The sequence below is a fragment of the Alternaria ethzedia genome (genome assembly GCF_023757985.1).
Source record: "Alternaria ethzedia strain BMP 0044 chromosome Unknown scaffold_2, whole genome shotgun sequence".
In the NCBI taxonomy this organism is placed as follows: Eukaryota; Fungi; Ascomycota; class Dothideomycetes; order Pleosporales; family Pleosporaceae; genus Alternaria; species Alternaria ethzedia.
The window spans coordinates 1,862,585-1,879,721 of NW_026056195.1; the positions used below are offsets into that span (position 1 = coordinate 1,862,585).

General features: G+C 52.6%; 5 protein-coding genes across 5 annotated transcripts; 2 read left to right on the forward strand and 3 right to left on the reverse strand.

The window, feature by feature from the left end:
* Positions 1–133: 133 nt before the first annotated feature.
* On the reverse strand, positions 134–2,285 carry J4E87_001418 (uncharacterized protein; the record flags this gene model as incomplete). The annotated part of the gene is made up of 5 exons (XM_049373062.1): positions 134–591; positions 1,191–2,001; positions 2,052–2,178; positions 2,201–2,207; positions 2,282–2,285. The coding sequence occupies 5 exons, from the start codon at positions 2,283–2,285 to the stop codon at positions 134–136; spliced, it is 1,407 nt and encodes a 468-aa protein (XP_049237720.1).
* Positions 2,286–2,852: 567 nt separating this feature from the next.
* Positions 2,853–4,055, reverse strand: J4E87_001419 (uncharacterized protein; the record flags this gene model as incomplete). Its single annotated transcript, XM_049373063.1, has 1 exon — positions 2,853–4,055. The coding sequence occupies one exon, from the start codon at positions 4,053–4,055 to the stop codon at positions 2,853–2,855; it is 1,203 nt and encodes a 400-aa protein (XP_049237721.1).
* A 2,152-nt stretch (positions 4,056–6,207) lies between these two features.
* J4E87_001420 (uncharacterized protein) lies at positions 6,208–7,599 on the reverse strand (the record flags this gene model as incomplete). The annotated part of the gene is made up of 4 exons (XM_049373064.1): positions 6,208–6,481; positions 6,899–7,268; positions 7,320–7,513; positions 7,559–7,599. 4 exons carry the CDS (start codon positions 7,597–7,599, stop codon positions 6,208–6,210), a joined length of 879 nt encoding a protein of 292 aa, XP_049237722.1.
* Positions 7,600–9,651: 2,052 nt separating this feature from the next.
* Positions 9,652–12,037, forward strand: J4E87_001421 (uncharacterized protein; the record flags this gene model as incomplete). The annotated part of the gene is made up of 2 exons (XM_049373065.1): positions 9,652–9,699; positions 9,773–12,037. The coding sequence occupies 2 exons, from the start codon at positions 9,652–9,654 to the stop codon at positions 12,035–12,037; spliced, it is 2,313 nt and encodes a 770-aa protein (XP_049237723.1).
* Positions 12,038–13,908: 1,871 nt separating this feature from the next.
* J4E87_001422 (uncharacterized protein) lies at positions 13,909–14,434 on the forward strand (the record flags this gene model as incomplete). The annotated part of the gene is made up of 2 exons (XM_049373066.1): positions 13,909–13,961; positions 14,008–14,434. The coding sequence occupies 2 exons, from the start codon at positions 13,909–13,911 to the stop codon at positions 14,432–14,434; spliced, it is 480 nt and encodes a 159-aa protein (XP_049237724.1).
* Between the last annotated feature and the right edge of the window lie 2,703 nt (positions 14,435–17,137).

A 17,137-nucleotide genomic window follows, 5' to 3' on the forward strand; every position in this document is an offset into this window, starting at 1 on the left:
GAAGTCGATGGTATCGGTCGTGCAGTGTTCGCCAGTGTCTGCTTTCAGGTAGTGCCAGGCCTGCGGGCCGGGTGCCTCGCGGTTCGGACTCTCAAGGCAGAACCTTATCTAAGACACACTAATCATCAGCACTCTACTCATCGACACCACTGTCGTCTTTCGAGTGACTCACACCACGGATGTTGGTCGGTGGGAGCTGTTGTCTGTACATGACCCACTCCGCCATCCCGGTACCCAGTCCGTAGTGGCTGAGGACAAGGTCGACAGCGAAATAGAGGCTAAAGGCGCCGAGGATCATGACAGAGAATGCACACCAAAGACAGCAGAAAGCGGCTGCTCCTCGCCAAGCTGATCTGCTTTCGCCGAATGAGTATGATTCAGACGAGCTCTTAGCTCCATCCACTTCGCCCCAGAAGCCTAGTCCTGACTCTTCGTCTTCGTTGTCATCGGTGGGCGGATGGAGCAGTTGATGCGCGTTGGTACCATCGGTGTTGTTACTGGAAAGAATACCGGTGTCTGTCGTTTCTTGAACAGCTGCAGAGTCACGGAAGTATGCGAGCAATGAGGTATGCGGCAAGGCGACATCGGCGTCTGTGTTCGAAGTCGACATTCTGGTTCAGTTCGAAATTGTGAAACCAATGCGAGAGATGCGTGTATATAATGTGTAATTCCAAAAAGAGACCAAAATCGATGAATGCAGCAGTGCCAATTGCAGTTCTCCGGGTTTTCGCGCGGGTCGATGATGGGAAGAAGTACAAGAGAAAGACATGACAAGGATAGAGCTCTTAGCTTCGCACAGACGTCGCATACGGCGAGAAGGCGCGCTCGATGATCTGCAAAGACTCGTGGAAGGTATGGGGTGGAGTGATTGCCGCGAGTAGTAGGAGGTTGGGGTATCGCGCGTGGACGAACAAGGAAGAGGAAGTCGCGAAGTAATGTCACTAAACGAAGCCCAGAAACCAAGGAAAAAGGATGTATGCAGTATATTAAGACAGGGGAAAAAGGCTCAACTGAGTATCACAGCAGGAAAACCCGTTACGCTGGAGATCCGAAAAGACGAGTTGGTTGACTTGATCCAGCGTTACCAGTACCACTGGGTGTTAACGAGAAGCCTGCGAATCCACCCGAAGCACGTGGGGGGAGGCTTCCGAACAAGCTTCCGGTGGCTGGAGTACTAGAGGTAGTTGCACCTGGCGTATGAGCATAAGAGGCAAACCCAGTGCTCGTCACAGGAGCGTTGGAAGAACCAGAAGTCGCGTTGGTACCGGAGGTGGGCGGACCAGCGGTAATAACCAGATGAGAAGCCGTGTGAGCGGCACCTGCAGACGAGGCGAACTTCTGAGGGCTTGTGGATTCCATCTTCCTGGGCCAGGATTTGAGAAGCAGAAAAGCCAACTCGTCAATGGTGTCTAGCTTCGACTCCAGGCCAGGTAACTCAGTGATGTCCACCTTGAAATATGTCCGGAAAGCCTGCACTATCTCGTCTCGAAGACCGCGGTTGGTCTCTGGGGTATTGCTATACGTGAGTTGCACGGCAGCGATGAAGTCTTCCGAATCAACGTGGTGATCCAGGCTCTCGCGAAACTTGGTCTTTGCAAGTCGGCTAAGCCCCTTCACCTGATATTTATCAGCGAGCGCATACATGCTCGCGTGTATTGTAAGCGGACTGGTGATTTCGATGCTGTTGTCGGGCTTTCGGTGGCTGACGTATTGGGACGCTTTCTTCTGCTGCTCTATTTTCATTTCCGACTGCTCGATATTCTTGAGGTTCAACGCGAGGCAAGCGCATTGATCATGACGCTGAGAGCTTCCAAATGCGTACCGGCGGGGGTGGTGAGCGGGCGCCGCTGCTGTGTTGAGGTCATATTGCTTGAGTTGTTCGAACGTGGCGATGCCAATGTCGTCGGTGGGATCGTAGTCACCCAGATACAGGTAAGCGATCAAGCGTCGGATCATCTCTGGTTCATCGTCTGGCAGATCGATGCGTCGCTCATCAGCTTCCTGCTTTGCTGTCAGCACAGGAGATTGGCTCCAAAAGGCTACTGGCTCACCTTTCCACCGAATTTGATGTTCTTCGCGAAGAACTCGCATGCTGAGCCAACGACGACCGAGTGCACATCGAATGTCGAATTGCCGCAGCTGATAACCAAGTCGGTGAAGTCGCCATTCTTGTATGCCCTAAACCACGTCAGAGTCAGACACGGGTACTGCCACAGGCGCGTTAGTGCAGTGCAGAAAATTTACCTGAGAATATGTGGCGGACAGCTGAAGGGCATTTTACACATCGGTGAGGTTGAATCTGAGGTTCTTGATGGAGGAGCGACGCGTTGCGCGCGTCCATCGTGAAATTACGCCGACGCGACGCATGGGCACGAATGTGGCTCGCCAGCAGCCCCTTCTTGAACAGATAAGCGATAGATGTGCTCTCCAGACTTTACCAATCATGCAGCAGTGCTGCGCAGGGAGTAGAACATCGCATGCCCAATGACGCAACGTGAAGCTATTCGGGTCCGGAGAATTAACGCATGCAGGTGTCAGCGCGAACCACGCTAGCGCTAGGGCGTCGTCGGGTCCCCAAGACCAACACCGTCTTATATCATACTCTCCCCCGCCGGTTAGACAGCGAATGTTTTCTGCGTTCCCGACATAAACTCTCAGCCTACCCAAGAGGCATTCGCGACCTTTCCGCACGATGACGCCGTTGACAAAACCGGAGCCTGGATGACCCCAACCCATTATCACGGATGCGCATGATCAACATCTCGACTCTGACAACCTTCCGGCCATCTGGTGTACTGATCTATTAGTATTTATGTCTTCTATGTATCTATCGCCGGTCGATCCCTTTTCTATCATCCCAACAAGGCCGGGAATGCCAGACTAGCATCTTCCGAGGACACATCTTCCAACCTCTTCATGGCTTCTACAGATAGGCCTGAGAGGCGCAACTGGCCACGCTCCAAAACTCCTTCAATGGGTATTTGAAGGTGCTTCATTTGGTTGAAGTGGGCCAGGCTTGTTACCGGCTCCAGGTAATTGAAGTAATCCGGATCTGTGCCGGCTTTCTTGATACACAGCACTTCTAGTGTCTGCGATACTGCAGCCATAGTTTCGATGAGGATTTCCATGCTTCCCCGCGCATCATTCCCAAGAATATCAGCCTCGATCTGATTTGGCCCTGGAGCTAAGCACTTGTTGCTTATGTTGATGGTGAGCGATCGCAGGCAGGGCATTCGCTGAAAGAGTTTGGGTAGATCTTTGTATCTCCGGTCGTCGTTAAGAAAGACCTCGGTGGTCAGATTCAGCACCAGTTCTTCGACCCTGGAGACACCTGCTGATGCAGTATCCCAATCGACGCTACAGTGAAGGCCAAGGGTGACAGCCCTCAGGCAAGACAACGCCAGCCAATCCCAGCTGATATGACGAGCATGCAGATGCAGCTTCCGGAGCGCCTTCAATCCTGGGTTCATGGCGATATCGAGGGGGTGTGACCCAGCCTTGACTGGAAGCCTGCACTGTACGCTACATGCATGGCCATAACGACCGCTGTCGAGCTCATGCAGGCTACCGTTGGAGATGATTTGCAGATCGAGCTTTTTCAAGTTCGGGAGAGAAGCAAGGAGGAGTGCCGCAATCTGTGTCTCGCCCATATACACGCGTGTGTGCTGGAAGAAGCCCTGGAGTACTGGATTGCCAGCCGCGGACAATGTGGTGAATGGGATCTCGACAAGATGGATGATGGGCCGCAGCGTGAGTAGGCCTACTGCGCGTGCTAGGTCAGGACGACTGAAGAGGGTGCGAGCCAGTCGGGCAATTTGTCGCGGCATGGCATTGTCGGTGTAAGAGATCGTGGGGTATCGATGAAGTGCCTCCTGCGCCATGGAGCCGATATGTCTGGCGGCCAAGCTGAGGTTATGGAGATCGACTTCGGGGACTTGGGCGACGACCTGGAGGAGGAGCTCGTCGGGGAGCCTCTTCAACGGAAACGAGTCAGCGACGGCCGGTTCATCTACACACAAATCTGTTAGCATCGGAGTCCCCTTTGGAGCATTCATTTCTATTGACGGTGGGTTGAGGTTATCGGTCTTGGCTGAGGTTGGTCACGCAGGCAAGGTTCTCACAAGAGATGGAGATGGTATCGTGCCTGTGAAGAGTTTGCAGTATCGGATACAAAAGTTCGCGAAGTGAAAGGGCGCGATGAGGTATGAACGATGAGTGAGATTGCACGCAAACGGCGCGTCGACTCCGATACCGCAAACCACAACTCGCTGCCAACACGGCCATCGTCGCATGCTACTTTCTATACACACGTGGCCTCACAGTCGAGGCTTACCGACCGAATACATCGTCAATCTACGACATTACGTTGAATGGCAGAGAAGGGCAACGATGATGGGATATGATGATACCCGATCGATGCAATCCCTACGATGCTCTCGCCGACTACCATTTCCACTTCTGTCTACACTCCTGTGATATCTAGGCACAGATACCATCGCTTTCATCCTCCACTGTTCCTTGGAAGCAGCACACCTCCTTACTGCGCTCGTCATTACTGAAATGCCCTCATGTCATAGAATCTGTCGCCCCACCTGTCCAGTGCCACTTCGATTTCCAGGATGACCAGCGTCACTCCCAGCGACAGTTGCCTAACGGCGATGATAGTGGCAGTAACCAATCCTTCCCTGTATCACTATCATCGGCAAGCGCGTACACAAGTCAGCAGAAACAGAACACAATGAATTTACCCATGTCATTAACCAATCTACGGTCTCTTCTCTCAGTAAAATGCGATATCTGCGTGTCATGGTTGACGTATCGAGATCCCACGTATCGCAAAATCTTCCAGCGAGTAAGCATTCGTGATGTATGCGCAGAACATTCGAGAAGGAACTCAAGTCTAAAGCGTAAACAAGACACCCATGCTCAACATCAAGATTCTCGCAAAACCGACCAACTTCATGCACTGACCCCGTCTTCTCACCACCATGATCCGGACAAACAGCTCGCACGAACACCATAAAACTCTATCGCGCGTCTGATTTCAAAGCCACATGGCACAGATCAGTAAGCAGTTTAGATCCGTCCCCACTGCTCTGCAGGGTGCAGGCAAGATCGGAGGAGGAACGGACCGAAAACGTTTTGTAGATCTCTTGGTATGGCTTGTATACATCCAGGGCAAGGAAGAGTGAGCAAAACCCCACGTGTAGGGCCGGTGGTGGCTAATGCGCGATCTTCGGCTCTTATGTAGACCACGTTGCGGGCCGTACTAAAGGCTATTCTTTGGCAACACCACCTGAACGGGAAAAGTCGAGCGCCAAGAATAGCCTCAAACTTCAATGTACGCTGCACAATACAACAAGAAGCTCTAAATTTTTTAAAGAAGCTCTACCTTATACTTTTATATAGAGCTCTCTCTCTCTCTATATAATAATAATTCTTTAAAAGGCTGTTGTTGTGACGTTGTAGGGATGTAAACTTCAGCTCGCTAAGTAGGTGCTCGATTTTTCCCGTTCAGGAGGTGGCAATTCTATCATTATGATGTAAAGCACGTGCGCGGCGGTTGGCAACTCCGTGTAGATGAGAATAGTATTGTAGCAAACGCTATCGACATGGCAAACCTCATAGGACGAGATGACGTATCTTTCTGGTGTATGCCCCTCGGGGACATTGGCGCCTAGACATTGGGTATTGATGCACAGTGATATAGCTGATCTTAAGATCTGGGCAGGGCAAATGTTACAATGGATACATTCATGACGATGAAACTACGAAGAGAATAATACAAGGTCGCTCATTGGTATCGCTAAAAGTACTGCAAAAGTTCTCCAGAAAGAAAAAAGAGAAACTGCCAATGAGCAGAGTCAGTAAGCCATTGGCTCAAGCACACCGGGTGTGACGTTGAACTACGCGGATGCGCGGCTCGATAAGGTTGGTAAGACATGCTGACCCCGCATCACGTCGACGGTTGACTGCAGCACTGTCGTGAAACACGTTGTCTTAGCCAAGACAGACGTTTTGTGTGGCGGCTGCGTACCACCCGCAGGATGATCCCGGTCTTGGACGCGCGTAGGATTCTACACAGATAGATGACGAGATTCAACATAGAGTTGAGTCGTATGCTTGCAGCGGCGATGCAGATACTCGTGCACACTGCGGGGCAGCGATGATTGGGTCGATGCGGGAACGACTGTGATGGAATTCCCTTCAGGAAGAGACAGGAAGTCCGCTCGCCATACGGAAGAGTTCGAAAGCAAGACCTGGTGTTTCTCGCACGGCCATTTCGACATCGGGTCGCAGCGACAGGCTGGGGTTGGCACGGAAGGTCTGGATGATGACGTCTCGCAGACCACGGTCAGTGTGGTAGGTAGACTCGTACGCCTCTTGGCAGGCCTCTGGGAAGTCGGCACTGCTGAGGTGCAGGTCAACCTCCTCTGCAAATTTGCTACGCGCAAGCGCTTTCAAGCCTGCAATGCCATACCTGCCATAAACCGTTAGCAAGCAAGTTCCAAAGGAGGTGTGATGGAAGATGGGTGCGTGATTGGAGAGGGAGTAGTAGTACGCTGACGCGGACTGTTTCGAAGATGCAGCCATGGAGGCCCAAGGACCATAGTAGGTAATTGGTGCATCTTGAAATCGTACACAAGAAAAACAGACGAAAGGGCTGTGTATGCAAAGGTACAGTGGGGTGTACAGCGCGGGGTGCGATTGGCGAGGTAGAGTGCCGGTGACGCATATGGCGGAGTTTGTCGGCGTTTCAACCGCCGTGCCACGCGCTACACACCCCAGTCATGGGAGGTAGAGCTGCAGGCGCAGATGAAGCAACCCCGCAAATCGCAGCGCGCATTCAGGCAAAACGTAGAAAAGTAAACAATGACGAGAGAATGGTACTACTTACTTCTCAGCGATGGCGTAGACCTTGGCATGTGTGATGAGATGTGTCGTCTCAATGTCGAACTCAGTCTCTGATTGCTCGCTTTCCAGATCATCATCCTCGAAGAACTGATCGGCCATCGGCGTGTCGGGCAGCTTGGAGGATGCATCGATGCTTTGAAACATTGGCTCGTCGGCGGGAGGAGTCAGCGGCATTGAGTTGTTGGTTGCTGCCATAAGTGCAAGGAGCGGGTCTTCGACTTGGGCCAGGTTCAGCTTCTTTGGGGGGCTTCTCCTCTTGGTAATCGATGATCGTAGAGAGGTAGGTCGGTTCGATCGTTGTGAGGATCGGCGCGAGAGTGACTTCTTGGTGAGATAGTCCATGTGGTAGAAGTCTAGAAAGCTTTAGCACAGTCTAGGGTCCCATCGCCTCATGCAATACGTACAGTGCACCATGTGTTCAACAGCTTCTGCGTCATCTTCGCTGAGGTCAACCACTCCGGTTTCTGCTTCCCTGAAGCCATTGCGGCAGGCTCCCTCGAAGAAGGTGGATCTTGTTGCGAGGAGGATACGGTGTACTGAGTATCTTTTGGCGCCACAAACAATGGTCAGATCTGAGTATTGTCCGCATGCAAACAGTCTAACAGACTTAGCTGGGTTGGAGGGACAGAAGGATGTAACTTACGAGGCCAGGGCCGACTTGAGCTCGATCATTGGTGCGTCCATTGTGTGAAGGTGTTGTGTGAGAGTCAAGGTAGGAGTGTGAGAAGGTTGTTGCTGATACTCGAAAGGTTTTGCGGGCAGAGGAAGGCTTCTTGAGGCAGATGCTCGTAGGACCCTGCCGTTAAAAACAAAAGGACAACGGCCACAGGTGTGACGATTTTGACCTTACGCAAGAACGCGTAGGGGTACGTAGGGTTCGGGCGCTGATCACGGAGGCGCCGCGCGAATCCGAGAGACTGGATAGGCTGAGTCAAGGGTACCGAGATCGCCGGAAACAGGCAATTTTATGCTGTTGGCGATTCAGATGATTGTATATATGGCGAGATTGCTGATTGCTCAATGCTTGTAGAGAGCGTAGTTGGGTATTGCAGATCGAGGTGAAAGCGGAGTGTAAGGCAAGAAAGGAGGGCTACTGGCGCTCTTGTAGGCATGCAGCCGTCTCCAGCCATGGCACGCTGGCGTCAGTCCTGGACGGCGCATTCAAATTCAGTGACATGGGCGGTTGCATGGACCGCATCTAGGCAAGTCACAGGGTCTCCCATCGCTCGCAGGCAGCGCAAGATTTGAGCTGACACGCATCGCTTCGTCCAGAGGACTCAGTGGCTTGGCGCAAGTGTAGCGCGGGCTGGGCTAGAACAAACAGGGCGGTCTTCTGCAAGCGCATCGTGGAAAGGCAGGGTAAGCAATGTCACGCGAAGAGCTAAGGCTCTAGTGGCTGCAGCACAATGCCGAACGCGAGCCATGGTGGATGCGAGGCGCAGGGCATGTCAACTAAGCGGCAAAGCAGAGCAGCTAGAGTCAACTGACCAGGGAAGTCCGGGAGACCAGGGAAATCATTTGCCCTGCGCATGAAAGGCTACCGTTGGTACTGACGGACTCCAGACGGTCGGCGAAACGCGAAGGCCGCTCTCCGTTATGGAGACGGGCGGCCAAGAGGCGGGGCGGAGGATTCCGTCCAGGATGTGTGGGGAGCAGGCTGCGATGGCATGGGAAACCTCAAGCCGGTGTTGCACCACGACCGAACGACCAAGACTTTGACGTTTGGCAGGAAATCTGGTGGGGGGAGGTTCTGGGCCCACCACCGGCGATCCGTGCTTCTTTGGGACGCCACGACGCGTACCAGAGAGTGCGATGCGGGATCACGAACGAATGTTGTGCTTCTCCTAGGAAACTGTAAATGTTGCTACATATCCTCGTCTCAATACACCTTTAGAAAAGTATGTTCGGTCAAGATGCCCTACCCCGGTTTCAAAAGCCGACAGGTCTCCGATGGGAGATCTTTGCATGCGTAGAAAGACAGATGACAGTTAATGCGTTGCTGCGACCCCACGATTCCGTACTGGAACGAACAATTGGGAATCATCGAGGCCAGAGTGTATGGAAGCGCATACGAGAAGGTTGGTGGTGTGGAACGAGCCGTCTAGCCAGACACTACGCGGACGCCGAAAGCTGAGACTCAGTCTTCCGTGACAGCAACACGGAAGCGACATTGGCCGCGACCACGTACCAGACTGATGGAAGGGAATCTAAGATCGTGATGAGATGAACGTTAAGCTAGATGCGTATGACCAGACATGCGGAAGCTGAAGCTGACGCTATTGGCTTCGTAGAGCACCTGGGCAGGTGCTCAGCCGCAAGCCACTCGTACGAGTACCTGAGGCCAAGCGACACGTGAGATGCTGATGCTTGTCCGTATGTAAAAAGGAAAGAAAATCTTAAAGAAAATCGTCAAGCGTGAACATGGTCTTGTGTTGGAAAGTGAAGAAGTTACAATGGGCACGGCAGGAGCAATGGAGCACGCGAGGCTGACATAATGCGAAAGTGACATGGGTGCTTCGGTTGTCTCGCGAAAGGCTGACGTCGACAATCACCGAGCTCTGGGACAAGCAACTCGCTGTAAACACGCACAACGTCAGACAGTCGCAATTTGGACGAGTTCACTCACCTTGAGCTTGATGTGCGCGTCTCTCACTGCGACATAGACTTTATTTTTTTCTCCCTTCTATTGCTAAGCCAACCACCACCACCAGCCAGCAACCCCGCCCTGGCCCAACTATGGCCGACTTCAAGTTATCAGCCACTCTGCGCGGCCACGAAGACGACGTACGTGCAGCTTTCTCTATAACCAAAATTTAACTACTAGACTGTGCAGAGCAACGGCTTACACCACCAACAGGTCCGCAGCGTAGCATTCCCATCTCCCTCCTCCATTGTCTCTGCGTCGCGAGACTTCACAGTACGCGTCTGGGCACAGCAGTCACAAAGCCCACCGATATGGGACAGCACCATCAAGACGCACGGCAAAGAGTTCGTCAACTCCCTCGCTATCGTTCCACCCTCGTCCTCGTTCCCCGAAGGCCTTGTCGTATCGGGCGGCAAGGACCAAATCATCGACGTACGGCGGCCCACCAAGAACCTCGACGACGACGCCGACGCTCTTCTGATCGGACATGGCAACAATGTGTGCGCGCTGGATGTCAGCGAGGACGGCAAATACATTGTCAGCGGCAGCTGGGACATGGAGGCACGGCTGTGGGAAGTGGGCAAGTGGGGCGAATCTACAGTGCTGCAGGGACACTCTGCCTCTGTATGGGCCGTCCTCGCCTACGACAGCAACACCATCATCACCGGCTGCGCAGACCAGCAAATCCGCATATTCCACACTACAGGCTCCACGTCCCCGGTGCGGTCAATACAAGCACCCGAAGTCGTGCGCGCTCTCTGCCGATTGCCTCCGGATCATCCCTCTGGTGCCCAGTTCGCTTCCGCTGGCAACGACGCCGTCATCCGGTTGTGGACACTCAACGGACAACAGGTGGCTGAGCTACACGGTCACGAGAACTTTATCTATTCCCTTGCCGTTCTTCCCAATGGTGGCCTGGTGAGTGCCGGTGAAGACCGGACGGTGCGCATATGGGAAAACAATCAGTGCATCCAGACCATCACACACCCAGCCATCTCCGTATGGACAGTAGCTGTATGCGGTGAGAACGGCGACATCGTCACTGGCGCGAGCGATAAGCTTGCGCGCGTCTTTACCCGTGACCAGTCCCGCTACGCTGCTGAAACCGAGATCCAGCAATTCAACGACGATGTCAAGGGCTCTTCGATACCACAGCAAACGGTGGGAGACATCAACAAGGAGCAATTGCCCGGCCCTGAGTTCCTTACACAGCGTTCCGGCACCAAGGAGGGCCAGGTCCAGATGATCAAGGAGATGAATGGCAACGTGTCCGCATACCAGTGGTCTGCAGCCGCCAATCAGTGGGTAAATGTTGGCACTGTTGTCGACTCGGCGGGCAGCGGCGGACGCAAGATCTCGCACGCTGGCAAAGAGTACGACTACGTCTTCGACGTCGATATCGAAGATGGCAAGCCTCCACTGAAGCTACCCTACAACCTCAACCAGAACCACTACGAAGCTGCGCGCAAGTTCATCGAAGACAACGAGCTGCCGCTCACGTACCTCGACCAAGTCGCCAACTTCATTATTCAGAACACACAGGGTGCTACGCTAGGTCAGAGTAGTGCGCAGGGAACGGACCCGTGGGGCTCAGAAGCACGGTATCGGCCCGGCGACGCCAATCAAGTCGCGACCCAGCCTCCACCCGCACCTCCGGCCGCTAAGATACTCCCGCAAAAGGACTACCTGCCCATCACGACAGGAAACCACAAGATCATTTTCAAGAAACTTACCGAGTTCAACGAGGCCCTTGTGGCCGATGGACAGAAGGGCATCTCGCTGAATCCGCCCGACGTGGAGCAGCTGAATGCGACCGTCACGGCATTGGAGCAGGGAAATGGCAAGGGCATTGACATTACAGGCGTGGAGCTCCTTGTCAAAGCCGCAACGCAGTGGCCGGCAGAGAAGCGTCTGCCCGCCTTAGATTTGCTACGGCTTGTCCTTGCTTTCGAGGAACCGGCAGCCTTTTTAGTGTCGCCTGAGCAAAGTCTGTTACCAAACCTTATCGAATCAGGGGTTTTCACGGAATCCTCACCGCCCAACAACACAATGATGGCTATACGGTGTCTCAGCAATCTGCTCCAAACAGAAAAGGGACGATTACTTGCCAGCACAGAGTTTGATAACATCCACCCACTGGTCTCGCCCTTCTTAGCATCGACGAACCGAAACTTGATCATCGCGCTCACTACACTATATATCAACTACTCGGTACTGCTAAACTCCGAGAACAACGCGGACCGTGCGCTTTCTTTGCTCGACGATCTATCCAAGATTCTCACTACAGCTACCGATTCCGAGGCTGTATATCGCGCGCTCGTGGCTACAGGCACTTTGCTGTGCTTAGGTCCAGACTTCTGCGAGGCTGGTAGAGACATTCTACAGATAGGCGATGCCATCACCCGCGCCGAGCAAAAGGTCAAGGAACCGCGCATACGGAACGTCGTCGCTGAGATTCGGCAGAGGCTGCAAGGCTAGATAGCTGCGGTGGCTGCACCTTATTTATGAGAAAAACACCGAACAGGTCTAGGGCCTACATCGACGCTGGGTTACCTATCTTGTAGACTTTTAGGTTAATGTAGGCTGCAGGCCTGTTCGGTTTCTTTCTTGGTCGACGAGGCTGGATAACAGATCAACCTTCCGATGCGCTGAACCAAGGTACATGACACACGGAGGATTAGCGTTTCTTGACAAGAAGTGGCAGAGGGAGAAGAGGCTTTGAGGCTCGATTCTTGCGCATACAAGGCATGATTGGACATCGACATCAGCCTAGCATGTTCGATTGCATTGATAGACAGATAATTCATATAAGCACGTTCAATCACGCGTGGGTCGAATGCAGTCCAACACCATCGTGCCCGCGCATTTCCCCGGATCGTCGTGCCTAAGGGCCTAGATTGGCATGCAGCCATCCGCGACGTCAACCTGCGTTTCTTCCTCCTACTTCATGCAAGTCAGTTTAGTTCTTGCAGTAATTTTCCCCGCAATTGACATTCCAGCAATTGCGATCATGCGAACATTTGCGTTTTTCGCACATACACTACATCCGCATCAATGCCGCAAGATCGTCGTTCGTGACCGCCGTTATAGGTTTTGTTTTTTGAATTCTTCTTTCAAAAAGGTCATGCACTACGTTTGCGATCGACCTGCAGCTGCATTGAACTGGCTATGCGTTCTTCCTTCCCTTGAGGGGTTTGAAGTGCTCGTGCAGGCATGTGCCCTGTACCTTCCCACACCGTTATTGATCCTCTTCGCTAAACTGCCGGCGGACTACTATGTGTGTTCGCCAAACGCTCGTCGTGAGATGAGGAATTGGCAACAGAACGCGGCACGATAGAAATGACGAGGTCGACGTCATTTCCCAAACGACTCAGATGGAGCCGTCGTCCCCACTCATAATCGATTCCTCTAGCCGTGGCTAATCTGTTAAGTTCATGAGGCAAATGACGGCGTGGCACTTGCCATCATGCGGCCTGTTCTCGGTCAAAAGAGAACAGGACTGGCTGACTTGGGTCACCGTCACTTTCGCGTTCGGTGACGGAGGCCATGGCATTTGAGCACGTGTGCGAGGCTGTGTGCTAGTTCTGCATTTGGCCGATGGCCATGGTTCAGTGAGGGAGTGAGCGTTTGGGCGAGTGCACAGGCTGCTGTCGGCATGTCGGTGGTTGTGAAAGGCCGACTTGTAACAGTGTGATGCTTGCCAAGTATTGTGTTGCGCGGCCGAAGTGACGAGCAGAAGGACCCAGAGTTTGGAGGAGCGGTGTGACCATGGGGAGGTGGGTGAATAAATGCGTATGCAGTACTACTACTGTGGTGTGGTGGTTCTAAATGCAGTGCAAGGTGGGTGTGTATGCATGCGCACGGTCGGGGGATGGGAAGATGTCGCTAGTATCGATTGGAACTAGCGCAAACTCATGGGTTGTGTTGAAAGGGTGTCTGAGGAAGGAATCTCCAACCACAGTATGCGACTACATCTGTCCAGGCGCTCAGCTCCAAAAAGGAAGTCTGTCTTTACATATGCATCTACACTGCGAATGGAACAATGCTACGACGTCAAAATACGCTCTGACGCTTAGATATCGCTGACGTCAAGACATTCATCGGAGGAGGTAATGGAGGCATCATTGTTGGATCGTGCCTTGAGCGAAGCGAGTAAAGCGTAGAAATGCAGGAACAAAGGCGTCGATTGACGTCAAGCGTATCGTATTGTTACTTACATCCAGCAACTGCATACCAATTCCAGCGTTCACCAAATCTTCAACTATACCACAGCAGCAAGCATTCCTTCCAGATTACAACCACATCCTAAACTCTTGAAACTTCGCAAACCTCAATAGACACTTCTCAAGATGTCAGGCAAGAACCAGCAAGGAAAGATGGACGTCACTCAAAAGAACGGCACGTCAACTCATCTCTACACTCCCATCATGATCAACTAGCTAACACAGCGCAGTCTTCAGCGCACCCCTCCACAAGCACTCCGCCGAGTCCAAAACCCCCTCGAACCTCCCCTCCACCATCAACGCCGGAATGTGCACAAGCAGCAACCCCATCGCCGCGATCCTCACCAACAGCTTCCTAGACTTCTCCACCTCGAACGGTACCGACCTGCGAAAAGCTGGTGTGGGGCCAGGACAAAGATACTGCCTCGAAGCTTCGTCGTGGAAGAGCGCTGCGGATAAGGGGATTGGTGAGGTGCCTAAGGTCAAACTTGAGTCGACGCATGAGAGCGCATTGAAGAGTGTGGGGTTGGATACGCTGAAGAAGTGGGCTGCGGAACAGGAGAATCAGGGACAGGTTATTCGGCCTGGGCAGGGGAAGGGGGGTTTTGTTAGGGAGAGTGATCAGATTGGTGGGAAGGAGCCCAGGGCGTGAGGTTCATGTCTGAGTCGTTGGTGAAGAAGGTGGCTGGGGTGAGGAGATGGTATTGTACGATAATGATGGAGAAGAGCCAGAAAATACAGATCATGAAAGCACTCTCCCAACCATATGGCCGTTTACCACTCCCCATAACCGCCTCCTCGTCATCTATCAGGATCTTCCGAACAACTAGTCCAGAACGCGTGAGGAATGTGGTGCGTTGGTTTTGTTATCCTACTTATCTCAACGTGCGGGGTCGTGAAGATGGATTATACGTTGAAGCCTATAAGGTCTTCAATGTTCAGATCGGCATAGACTTGTAATCCACTGACCCCTACGGTAACCTGCTTTACTTTATGCGCTAAGTCAGGGCGCGATAGGATTGTTCTTACGAAGCTCGCAATAGGGAATACGATCTTCTGGCTGTTTGGCTTCTCGATCCATATCATTTTGTAGAGCACTTCTTCGACAACAGGGTGGATGGTCTTCGATACACGCGCTAAAGAAGCTTGGCTGCGGGTGTCGATGTGATTGATGATAAGAAGCTTGAGCTCGTTGGGTAAAATCTCGAAGCGCGAAAGGCCTGGAGGATACATGGTGTGGAGAGTTTGCAGTGTGCGTTTTGGTGGATGAGCGCGGAGGTACACGATCAGTTGACACGAAGGGGGTCAACTAAAGAAGCAGCGGCTAATTGAACATTTGCACGTCACACACCAAGTGAAAGTAATGGAAGGCAACGCTGGTCGCACAATGATCAGTACGTGCACCAGTGAGGAGCACCCAGGCTCCAGCACTAACGAATGGGTTCTCGCCCAGGCGAGATAACGCATCGGGAGTGACGCATAATACCTCTCATCGACTCCATCCGCTTCGCCATTCGATACCAAGACACCAATCTCTGGCAACAAAACTTCGGGAATGATGCCGAACCTCGAGGGTCTACCATCCGAGCTCCTGCTTTCCATTACCCGTTACCTTTCCCAGTCCGATCTTTACAGTCTAGCATCGACATGCCGAAAGCTCTTGAGCACCGCAGAAGACATACTGTACGAGGCACCCGTGATAGGAAGACCCTACAGCGAGGATTATCAGAATCCCATCGCTATGAGAAATCGCGTCTTCACATTTGCTCAAACACTGCTTCATCACCCTCGGTTGGCTTCGAAAGTCCGTCTGTTTTCAGTATCAGCATCGAAGGGCGGTGCTGAATTCATCGTTCATCCCGACGCTATGAGCCTTGCTGCCGGCTGTCTTCGAGAGATTGGCCTCCATAGTGCTCCCTGGGCCAATCGCGTTGAGGATTGGATGCGCCGGTTGAAAGCAGGCGATGGCATAGCGTGGACGGGCCTCATACTCACAATCGTCCCTAAGTTGCGAAACCTGACTATTGAACTCCTGTCTAACGCTGGCTTCACTACCGCTTCCACTTATGATAGCTACTATCGCTACCGTTGTCAACCCCTGGAAGGGCTCTTCGGATACCTTGAGGAGACTTCCGACTCGGCCGCTCTTCTACCACTCGATCTCACCGCCATTCCTGGATTGTGTCGCTTACAGACTCTGTATTATCTCGGTTACGATATAGCATCGAGCTGGATTTTCTTACCGGAACTGCAGACCCTCGAGATATCACACGAGTGCCGCCGTCCTGATCTCAAACGAGCGCAGACCCAGAACGAAATACCATCGCCCGGTATTAATGTGCAGAACATTGTATTGGAAGTCTCTACTTTATTGCTGAGCCCGAATGCTATCGATTCGTGTCGGGCACTCGAAGACTGCTTTGTTTCCTCCAATCTATATCCCAGCTTGCGCGAAGTCAAGCTATACCTCAACAACCAATGGTACAACCCAGACTACAGCTTTGCAGAAGATGACGAGGAGTCGGATCGCTACCACGAGAATATTAACATAATCGGAACACCGGGAGAAGGCCACGCAGACGTGGTACTAAAGCGGATAAGCTCACTATCACAAACTCTAACCAGGTTGTGGATTGATGTATATAAAGACCTTGACTCGAGTTTTCTGCACTACGTCAGCCCATTCTCTAGCTTCTGTGCTTTCCAAGCGCTGACCCTGCTATCTCTTCCGCAAATGATACTTCTCGGCGCTGACTTTGGTGTCCTGGGGCAGCAGCATCAATCCGTCCCTATACACCAGTTGCTCCCTCGCTCGCTCGAACATGTCACAATTACGGCGCCTTATGTCTCGGTGGTCGACTGGCTCGAGCAATTGCGCTATCAAGGTCAGTTCAACACACGACTCAAGACCGCTGAGCTGGTTTGCTCAGACTTTCGAGGTGATCCTTATCCGGCAGTTTGGTCACACGTCGATGTCTGGACAGGAGAGGCCTCAACATGGTTCGTTATTTCGGTTTTCTGGAGCGACGGAGATGTGAGCCCATGGTGGCCCCAAGGAGCCTGGTCTCATGATTGCGACCCGTACGTGATGCGGGTTGTTAGATACTTGGACGGGCTGCATGTTGGAGACCAATAGATCATGAGCGACATGGGTACAGGCTTCGGGGGAAGACATTGCTGATATATCTGCAGCTGGTAATTTTAATGATGAAACGCGTTATTCAATGCTACGATCCGTTTCCTCTCCGCCTGATTCAACCTACCCATATCGTACTAGGCTTGATCTGATCGGCTCAAAAGCTGCGATGACCCAGAAACGACCTAGAGAAGACGAGCCAACCACACCTCCTGCATT